We start from the raw sequence: 10,560 nt of genomic DNA, 5'->3' as shown, positions 1-10,560 counted from the left end.
AATTATATACAACTCTGGAAATCCTTCTTCCTTTGACTTCTGACACATTGCTCCCCAGAAAAGCAACCTGTTTGTCTTTAAAAGTTGAAGTACATGAAGTATGCTGATAAAACAACTTGAGCAAAAAATATTAACTTTTCAAATTCCACTTTTAGTTTCAAAATAAGATGGAATGGATCACCATGTGATGCCAGGAAATTATTTATTTTTTTTTATTATTTGTTTTAAACTACCTGTCCCTGGTATGGGAACATGTGAATGTTGCAAGTCCTAGAGGGGTCATTTCCCCCAGAAGTTATGAATATGCTGTACTCACATTGTGGATAAACGTATTATCCCAAGGTGCACTATGTTGTATACTCCCATATACAAAAAAGCATGCGTAGAAATGTGTATTCTGATGGTTGTTACATAGCTTTTAAAACGTAGATATTCACAATTCTCAGTTTTTTTTATTCCTCTCTGTTAAAAAGTCCACATCAATTAGAAGCTCAACTGACTGTTGTGATGGCTGGTGTCTTCCCACCTTCCTCTCCGGCGCCTTCGCCATCTGCTTCCACCTGATTGAACTTACCAATCTTTTTCAAATTCTCCAGCGCGGACTTGAAACTGTCCTTCAGGCTGTTCTCCAGGATCCACCCTTCGCTTTCACATTCAGGGTCTTCGGGATTCGCGATGCTCTCCAGAGAGGTGTGCAGGAGACGCAGGCCAACCATCACCGACATCTGCGCCATGCAATGGAAAAGACAGAGCGTGTCAGGCAAATTTTTATAGCTTTTTTCCCCTTGTCCGTGTCTTTGCCACCCTCCGGCCCCAGGTGGTGGAGTGAACAAAGTCCCAACGGTGCCGAACAGATACAGCTTAAGGGCTGTGGGAATCCTCCGAAGGAGAGGAGATCCTGAGCAGCCTTCCCCTCTGGATGGCCAGGAGGGGTGAAGGAGAGCTGGCAGGAGGAAAATGTCCCTTCTCAAATAGGAAAGGAAAGGGTGGAGGTCTGAAATGAGTGAGCACCATGGGAAGTGGGATAGTTGATAAGCAATCAGTGGATGCATCAACTTACGAAGGAAGTGCGTGAAACAGCAGCTTCGTGTGGCCATGTGCAGAAGGGGGCTTTCCGCATACCCCGTCACAGGGTAGACACCTCCTGAGAGGTTTTAATGAAACCTCTGCTCCTGTGCACTAGATGTCTGTAAAGCTATCTGTATGCGCAGCAACATGCTCTGCCACTGTCCACTTAATTTTAACTCTAAATATTTTTACTTCACATTGATCTTAGTAAGTTTGGCAAGTATATTAATCTGTGGCAAGTATATTAATCTGATCAAGGACATACTAATGAATCAGCATCTGTGCAGAACAGAGCAGCGTAAGGATTTGAGCCATCAGCTTGTCTACTTCAAATTCTGGTTTTGTTTTTTATATAGGTATGTGCAAATAAGGAAACTAAGGCAGGAGGTGATCTATATCTCTAACTGGTTCAATATAAAAATACATTTCTATTTCTGTATTTACCAATACCAGCAGCCTTCACTGAGACTCTTTCTACTGTACTATCCTGGTGTAACACCCCTGACGCTGGCAACAACCCACTTCCAGAGAGAAGGGATGTTTTCAGCCAATCTCCTGCCTTCTGACACCATTCAGAACAATCTGACTTCGACCGTTGTGGTGCTTATGAAGGAAAGTGATTGATCTGGTGAGTAGATAAAGAAAAGGCAGAGCCCAGAAGAGCCAGCTTGATAAGGTGGTAGTGCAGGTGGTCAGGATAGAGAAGCAGACAACTAGTTGAGTCTTTCATGTGCTAGGTAAAGCTAAGATCGAGACCACTTACTGTTGTTAACAGGTTTGTTCTGTACACGAAACAGGATGCCTCCGTTATCCTATTCAGATTCCCAAGGAAGTGATTACCTCTGGGCTTCCTAAACCCTAATGGTTAAAGAGGTCGGCATCGCTGTGTGTTCCTTACCTGGTGGCACAGCTGAGGCCCACGGAGAGCTGCCCTGGACCTGCTGCTTCCTGTTGCGGCTTTTGAACTAGAGATGGAGGAAGCTTGTGAATTGTCATGCAGGATTACAGCACTGGGTACCCAGGCAGATTTGAAGTTGGGATTTAGCTACACAGCACAGGCAATTGCAAAATTAACATCTGGCTTTTGGACTCATGGGACTGCTCAAGCATGTGCTTCTGTGGGCCATTCATTAGCCTGTCTACCCTGGTCATCCTCATCCTGCTTGTGTATGATTAGTGTCTCCAAACTCTTGGAAGACTAAAAGGTAACCACTGGTCACCCTCGAAATTTTCAGATGTTGATGTTTCTCTGCCTTTACTCAAGACCAGAAAGTGAAAAGCAGTGGTCAAACAAAGAAGCTTCATCAAATACTTCCATATCCAAAGGCAAATTTTTGTCCTGTTTAACATAGGAATGTGTGACTTGCAACACCTGGTCCTCAAAGAAGTCTCTAATGGCCCTGAATTTGGAAAGTCTCATTTTGTTGTGGATCTACCCAATACTATGGTGACTTAAATCAGTTGAAACCCTATTCTAGAAAGGTCACAAGAAGTATCAAATCACTTCCCGCTAGTCTCAGGATTTAAAGCCTTTGACATCTTCCCTTCAATCTGAGCCCCAGTTTTACTGCTCTCAGTCACAAGACTAGTATCTTTCATATTAATTGCTGTTGCAAGTAAAAATGAATGGGACTGGACACAAAAGATGGTCTCCACATTGCTCTCTACTTGTGCTATCTCACTGCATGTCAGCAGCAGCTCTTTTTTGTGACTGACTTACTAAGTCCCACTATTTGACAGCAGAATTAGCTGTACTTACAGGTTTCCTGGAAGGCTCTAAGTCACTAAATAATCATGCTTTTAAAAAGGAAGGTGCTTGTGCAGAAGGGAGCACCTGATCTGCCCTCTGATGAGATTCTGTGACATTTTCTCTCAGTTAAAGACTTTGTTTTCTAAAAATCTTGTTCGGAAAGATTTTGGGTCCCTGGGGCTGAGATTTCAGGCTGTCATCACCAACACTGACCTGAGCCTGCCTTTTCTGCCAGATGAGAAGAGAGTCCAGGAAGCCGGAGACAACTATCTGGTAAATTATTCTAGCTCCTATATGATAGCATAAAGCTTTGGACCATGAGTTTTCTGAAGTCCTGCACTAGGGAAGGAACAACCCCATGCACCAGTATATGCTGGGGGTGACTGGCTGAAAGCGGCTTGGCAGTAAAGGGCCTTGGGGTCCTCATGGACACCAAGTTGAACATGAGCCAGCAATGTGCCCTTGTGGCAAAGAAGACAAATGGTATCCCGGGCTGCATTAGACAAAGTATTGCCAGCAGACTGAGGGAGGTGATCTTTCCTTCCTACTCAGCACTGGTGAGACCACAACTGGAGTCCTGTGTCCTGTTCTGGGCTCCTCACTGCAAGAGAGGTGTGGGCATAGTGGAGGGACTCCAACAAAGGGCCACTGAGATGATGAAGGGACTGGAGCACCTCTCCTGTGTGAAGAGGCTGAGACAACTGGGAATGTTCAGCCTGGAGAAGAGAAGGCATAAAGAGTGTATAAGAGAGGGCGTAAAGAGAAGGTGTAAAGAAGATGGAGCCAGGCTCTTTTCAGTGGTGCCCCTGGCCCAAGACAAGAGGCCATGGACACAAACTGAAACACAGGAGATTCCCTGTGAAAATTAGGAAACATTTTTTACTGAGAGGGTGACTGAGCACTGGCATGGGTTGCCTAGAGAAGCGTTCAGGTCTCCTTCCTTGGAGATATTCAAAAGTTGTCTGGCCATGGTCCTGGGCAACCAGCTTCAGGTGGCCCTGCACGAGCAGGGGGCTGTGGACAAGATGACCACCAGAGCCCCTTCCAACCTCAACAAGTCTGTGACTCTGAATTGTAGACCTGTACTTAATCACAATCCAGCAGAGAAGGCCCGGGCATCAAGGTCCCAAAGCTAGCTCAGTCTTGATGAGTGATGATTTCCCCTGGCCAATGGACAAACTGTCATGACAACTCTTGTCATTTTACAGCAGCTTTACGGTGGCAGGAAGAAAAAGGCCAAGCGTTTCTCCAGGACTAGGTATGGGCAGGCTGGGCTGGTGCATCCCCCTACACCACAGCATGCTCAACCCCTCAGTCTGGGCCAGCAGAGCAAACTGTCCTTCTGGATCACACTGCTGCCTGTGGGCTGGTTTTGAAGATTATCTGGAGTTCACTCCTAGTGTTCAATGCATCAGAGAGTTTACTCTCCAGCACACGGTGTGCAATGCACCTCCTGCTTGTGTCTCATTGCTCTCCTGGGTTCCCACCTCCTGGGGTTCCATGTTGGGCTCCCACTCTGGCACCACATGTGAGATGAATCTCAGGGTCATGGCCATTGCAGCAGCTGTGACCTATCGGGAGCCACATGTTTATACAGGTGAAGGACCTGGAGCATCTCAGGAACCGGCTGCTGCCCTCCCTTCCTTTTGAAATGCTCTATTCAGGGCACCCTTGAACCCTCCATTTCCTCTTTGCTGGCTGAGGCAGGTCAAGAAGACATCTTGGCTTCCTCTGCTTGACCTTCTGCAGCAAAGCCCATCTGTTTGCCAGGGTTTAGCCTGAGGCGGCTTAGCTAGAGCATGGGGTGATCTTTTTTTGTCACCCTCATGACCGGTTGTCACTCACGGGAAGCCTACAGCTTTTGCTAGTAAAAGCAGCATATGGATAATAATATATTTCAAAAATATATGAGACTCTATGTTTTTTTTAAAATAGAAGTTTTGATACTTCAAAATAGGTTCGTTCTTCCTTACACCTAATACAGAAACGTTAAACCCAAGTGTCCTTCCCTGAGGTCCCTAGACCCATTTGGCACATTATGTTTTTCTACGGCTCAGAGTAACAGCTGCGATGAGTGTTTCTCTCCGTGCTTTGTCCCCCTTCCCACACCTCAATCCCATGCCATCAACCCAGCTGGAAAATCCTCTGACGGCCCCCCAGAAGGGCTTTGCTGGGGAGGTGCTGTGGCCGTGCCGCTGGCGTGAGTTCACATTTTCTCCAGGTGCAAAGCAAACCAGGGCACTCCTTTGCTTTTGCACTTTTCTGCAACTCCTCAGCAAACCGATCCAAGGGAAAACGAGAAGCGCAGAGCCAGCACAATAACTCCCCGCTGGGTCCCACCCTGGTCAGACCAACATTTTACCTTGGCTCGGGGTCAGGACCTCCGCTGTGCTCCTACTCGGTATAAAATTGTTTCCTACCCTGACTGCAATTTAAAGAAAGTGGTTATATTTCAAAGGGAGACTAAATTAATGCTTGCTTCCTGCTTTCCTTCCTCCCTTCAAAGTTTGCCTTAAAAGAGGAGGGAGTTTGAGACCCAAATGTGGACCCTTTATGGCGGAATATCAGGCAAGTCATAAATATTCAGGAGGGCCAATTAATATAACCGAGGATTGTGATATTTCTTTAAAGCTTTGCCCTGAGAGTCCTCTGCTTGAAAAAAAATTCACCTCGTATTTTGAAAAAGACAAAGACAAAAAAAAAAAGGAATATTGTATTTCTTATTATGCTACAGGTTGGAAAAATACCAGGGTGTACTTTGAAGAGTTAGAAATAAAATACTGCATTTTTATTGCTGCTATTAATGTTAGCGTATCACTGTCCTTAATCTCATGCAAGTCTGCAGAGGTACATTACAGGTTCCTAGTCATGATTTCTCACAGCTGGCATTAGTATTTCTGTGCATTTTCCCCCTGAGTTTTTGAAGTTCCTTCTTATTTTCATATACAGCTGAAATTCCCCCTCTTCAAGAATTCTTCATTTGAATTTGGGCTGAGACATGAGCTTCTCTTTCTTTTCTTACCGGAATAACAGTGCTACAAGGGGGTAGCACTTTTCTCAGCCATGCAGAGCAGCTATTTTTAAAATAACACAACATGAAGTAATTTTATGATACTTTTTTCACTTCACAGACTATTTGGGTAGGTGTTTATTTTTTAAAAAGCATGTTCATTCCTGGAAGGGTGTAGCCCAGAGCTTGTATCAAAATATAATGCATCTTTTACCTTTATCCAAATTTTTTAAAGAGCCGGCTGAATCAATTAAAACAGGCAATGCCATTTGCAGCAGACGTTTCAAGGGCTAGAAAGGGTCTCTGTGTCGCACAGTGAGCTACACTCTCCCTGTTGGCCATCGGGTCCTGCCCTACCTCCACATCCCACAGCTCACGCGCCAGCCCTCGTGCCACTGCCAGCCCACACTCCCTACATATTAGCATTGATTAAACACCCTGGCTAGAAAATGAGCCATCTCCTGGAGGCAGGAGGGCATGTTTCCCTCGCGTTGAATGAACAGTATTTTAGCAGCAAAGCTGCACTTTGGGTTATGGTGCCCTCAAACACCTGCACTGGGCAGTATCTGCACCTCGTTGCCTATGCTCGGTGGTTTCGGGAAGCAGAATAAAATAAAATTAATCCATCTACTTCACCTAAACCACTTCTTGTATCCAAAACCATTGATGGAGCTGATGAAAGGCCTTAAACCAAATGCTACCCTGAAGCTGGACACCGCGCATGGCTCTAGGTCTTTACATCGGCACACAAACCCCTTAATTGCACTTTCTGTCCCACAAATTACTGCCATCTCTTTCTGATGCGCTGCTTTGCATGCTTTTCACTCCCCACTAAAGGTGACGCACATAAAATTAATGCGTCTGGACAGCTGAACCCTCCCACGCTCTTCCCTGCTCAGCACCCTGCCTTTGGCACAAAATCGGACCTTTTTCCCCCACTTGCTGTGGGGATGCTTGAGGCTCTGGCAGGACTACTCTGAAGGGAAGTTCTGTGATCTAGCCCCCACCCCATGCTTCCCAGCTGTGTCTCCAGCCTGGGACCTTTCAGGCTTTACGCAGATGGTCGCTGTTAGATGTTTCCTCAGCCAAAGAACGACGGCACGTGATTTATTTGAAATCTATCTGATATTTAACTTGGGAGCCCGTGCTGAAAAATGCTCTGTTCCTCTGGAGCTGGGGCTTCACCACAGCATGGCTGGGGGGAGAGGATTACCTCGAAAAGCCAGACGAGGAGGACAACGACGCCCATGGAGCTCATCATGCTGCTGTAGTAGTGCAGAAGGGCTTCCCGGCAGCCACGGCGCCAGAGGTTGAGCTCCTCCGTTTGGTAGTCGTAGCTGTAGTGAGCCGAGTTGTTGGTGACCTGGTACTGGATGCAGGGTCTCGGGGAGCTGGGGTTGCAGCAGCTGAAAGGGACGCCGTCCACCAAGTACCTTCCGTCCACGTTGCTTTTGATCCGACTATGGGCAAGGGCAGAAGGAAGCATGAATACACAGAGACACAAATAAAGATATACCGGAGCAAACTTGCACGAGGAAGGAAAGCAAAGACAATACGGATCTTCCACCGTACCTCCTGTCTGTGCCATTTCTCCCTATCCCCTGTGTATATAGCGGTATTTGTCCTGGTTTGTTTTCCTCTCTGAAATCCTTTTCTGTGTCAAGGCTACACTGAGTCTATAATTAACTCTTCATGATGTAAACGCACCCTCTCGGGTCACTTCTTCAAAGAAATTAATTTTTAAGAAAAGTAAACTGAAGAGAGAAATTTCAGGAGGGGCAGTCATAAAAGAGTGATCACAGCATAGTTAGGGAGATGCTGAAGGTGACCTGAGCTTGGAAAAGGACCTACAACAGCCTTAGGACCCACCATATCCAGCTAGACCAGGGATCCAGCAAACCTAACAGCTTCTCTTTGAGGATAATAGCTCCAGGAAAGTGTTAGGCATTTATTATTGGCTTGGGAAGGTAACCAGTATTTAAAACATGAAATGGGCTTCAGCAATAGGATGTTGTAAAATTTCTGAAATCCTTGTAGGAGCTCCCTAACTCCATAAACTGCCATTTAGCCTGGCGCCTTAGGAGATGTTTAGGTGAGAGATACTTAGAAGGGAAATAATTCCACTGGCATTGCAGAAAAGACTATAATAAGAGGACTGCAACTCTAACAAATGTCATTTTGCTTAGAAAATGACAGAATGGAGAGCACTGGTGATCTAGAAAAGTGAAAAAAAAAAATTGAGTAGCTTGTAGCTTTCTCTATGGATATTTTAAAATTGTGTCATAGAGAGAGAGGTGACTTCAACAGCCTGCTGAAGGAAGATTCCACTTTGCAGTCGTGACCTAAATATATCTAAAAGCCAAAGGTAGTTGAGGTTTTTATCTGTAGATGTAAAGTGTGGTCTGCACTGGGTCTAATTCCCATTGATGTGTAAATGCTCCACCAGTTTCAGAGAGACTCGATCAGGCCTTCGCTCTCCAAATAATATAAATATCACATTGTGGGGGATGGACTCCCACCTTCCCTGGAATTAAGGAGAACTTTGCTATTGACTTCAAAGGGACCAGAATATCCCACCAGGAATGTGCAAAGAGACTGTGCACCACTGCACAGTTCAAACCTTGAATTCACCCATTAACATCCATTTGTGGATTTTTAATGCCCTATTTCCTGCCTCAGTAGTACAAAGAAATTGCCTCGAGTCTCAGTCCCAAACAAGACATAATTTATTAAGGACAATATAACCTTGTTTTCCCTCTGTGCTTTGCCCTTCCACTGCTGCTGGATTAAGTTACAGCTCTCAAATCTCCATATAATGCTGGCAAGGTGAACTTATTATGTTTTCAAGTAGTTATTTATACCCATGGGCATACCTTCGCAATGCAAATACTCCCTTATTAAATGGCAAATGTATTTGTTATAACCCTGCAGTGCAATAGGTTAAGCCTGTAACAGTTTTCACTACGAAGTCCTAGTTCAGAATTGCAAAAACAACCAGACCACCCAACAAGTCAAAACAATATGCAGCAAGACACACAACTGAAATACTGTTTACACAGTCAGGCAGGGATCCCATGAGATACACAAAGTCTTTTTCAAAATTAATTCAGACATTTTTAACATGGGCAGTCCATTTAAAAAGCAGATTGCTTCCAGTCTACAAGACCCTTTGTACAGCCACAGAGTATAAATACTAACAAGTGATGTTCCCGAAGAACTCTCAATAACGATCGCTTCCCCCGATGCTTGATTTATTAAAAGGTTGTGGGTATTTATGCTCAATGCTCATTTTTTAATTTCAAAAGTTCATTTGTTCTCATGTTTATTTTTCACTTGTGCTTACTGTGCCTTAGCTGATTTTGAGATTACTGTCTCTTTAGGCACTGACATCAGAGCCATTAAGGTGTTTCTGGTCAACAATCTGTGCTGGTTTGTACAGAAAAAACTAGTGCTGTTTTGAGGCACAAGCATATATATTGAACATGTTTTCATATGGGAGAGAACATAAAATGCATTTGGCTACACCGGACACTGTGTAAAGCTAGGAACATCAATGCGTGTTGATGGCTCAACATTGTCCAGAACTGAAGCAATCCATTGAGTCAATATAAAAATAGAATTCTAAATCTTAAGGATTTAAAACGCACGAGTTATTGGTAAAGCATTTCTATTTGTTTCCATGAGATTGCTTAATTGCCAATATTTAAAGTGGAGTTTTAAAAGTGGTGTCAGCAGTATATATCCAGGGAAGTCTTTTTTTGAGAACTTCATAGGTCACATATTGAAATCTGCTTTAGGGATAGTGAAGTTCTGATACTTCCCTGTTGATTTTGGGAGTAGGTGTGTGTGGCTCAACGTAATGGGTTTATGAAGAGGTAAAAGGCAGTAAAAATTATTATTGTAATTCTGTTCACATCACACTGTGTATTTTAGTGCATTGTATTTTATGTTCTGGATAATGTTAGAGGAATTTGCCAGGGGAGGAAGCAATCTAGCTGAATGTTTGGAAGCTTATTAAGAAAAAGCAGGGGGAGGAAAAAAAAAATTATACAAACCCCCCTCCAGTCAGTGCCTCTTTTGATGTACATTTCTTAGTATAATATTGATCAACTAATGATACTATGCCATACAAACCCCACTAAGTCACTTACTCTTTCACTTCTTTGGAGCTGAAGTCCAGATATCTGTTGCTGATCCACTGAATTTCAAACCAATCTTTGAAGCCGTTGTTGCCACAGCATTTGAACTCAATTTGGAGCATGTCAATGGTCTTCTTCATGAAGCATCTTCCAGGGGTGTCTGTGTCTCGGTAGAACTTCATGCCATTCTTGAGCCCCTGGGCCAGCGTGCTCTCCAGAGAACCCCGCATGAGAAAGCAAATCAGAGCAACGAAGAAAAGGAGTATGTTAAAGAGGAAACATAGTGCCAGGTAAGGTTTCAGCAAAGGCTTCCACTTGACAAATTTAGCGGGATCCAAAGAATCATAACAAATTTTGCCAGCAAACCCATTGAAGGCGCAGGATAATATACCCATCAATATCAAAGAATTGGGCACAAAGTGGCTTTCAGAATTGTCCATCACTTCGCTTCGCTTCCGGAGTTCAATTTTGAGGAACAACCCCATGCTAAAAACAAGGATTCCAGCAAACACTGAAAACCAGTTCATGAGCCATAGTCCCTGCGCTAGTTTTACCCTTTTCTTCTGGTTGAATTTGACTTTCAGCAGTGCCAT

General features: G+C 44.3%; 1 protein-coding gene across 1 annotated transcript; it reads right to left on the bottom strand.

Moving 5' to 3' along the window:
• Positions 1–491: 491 nt before the first annotated feature.
• PRPH2 (peripherin 2) lies at positions 492–10,560 on the bottom strand. The gene is made up of 3 exons (XM_074168942.1): positions 9,980–10,560; positions 7,042–7,288; positions 492–725 (listed from the first exon to the last, which is right to left on the bottom strand). The coding sequence occupies exons 1-3, from the start codon at positions 10,558–10,560 to the stop codon at positions 492–494; spliced, it is 1,062 nt and encodes a 353-aa protein (XP_074025043.1).

Source organism: Numenius arquata, chromosome 2 (genome assembly GCF_964106895.1).
Source record: "Numenius arquata chromosome 2, bNumArq3.hap1.1, whole genome shotgun sequence".
NCBI lineage: Eukaryota > Metazoa > Chordata > Aves > Charadriiformes > Scolopacidae > Numenius > Numenius arquata.
Note: the sequence above shows the minus strand (reverse complement) of the source record. Positions and strands in the feature narration are given on the sequence as shown.

What these genes read in the sequence shown, in the direction of transcription:
- PRPH2 (XM_074168942.1), bottom strand. Translation starts at nt 10,560, where the DNA reads ATGGCACTGCTGAAAGTCAAATTCAACCAGAAGAAAAGGGTAAAACTA. An exon ending in AGCTCCAAAGAAGTGAAAGA is followed by an intron (nt 7,289 to 9,979) that starts GTAAGTGACTTA and finishes CCTTGCCCATAG; the next exon opens with TCGGATCAAAAGCAACGTGG. An exon ending in TCCTCGTCTGGCTTTTCGAG is followed by an intron (nt 726 to 7,041) that starts GTAATCCTCTCC and finishes TGCATGGCGCAG; the next exon opens with ATGTCGGTGATGGTTGGCCT.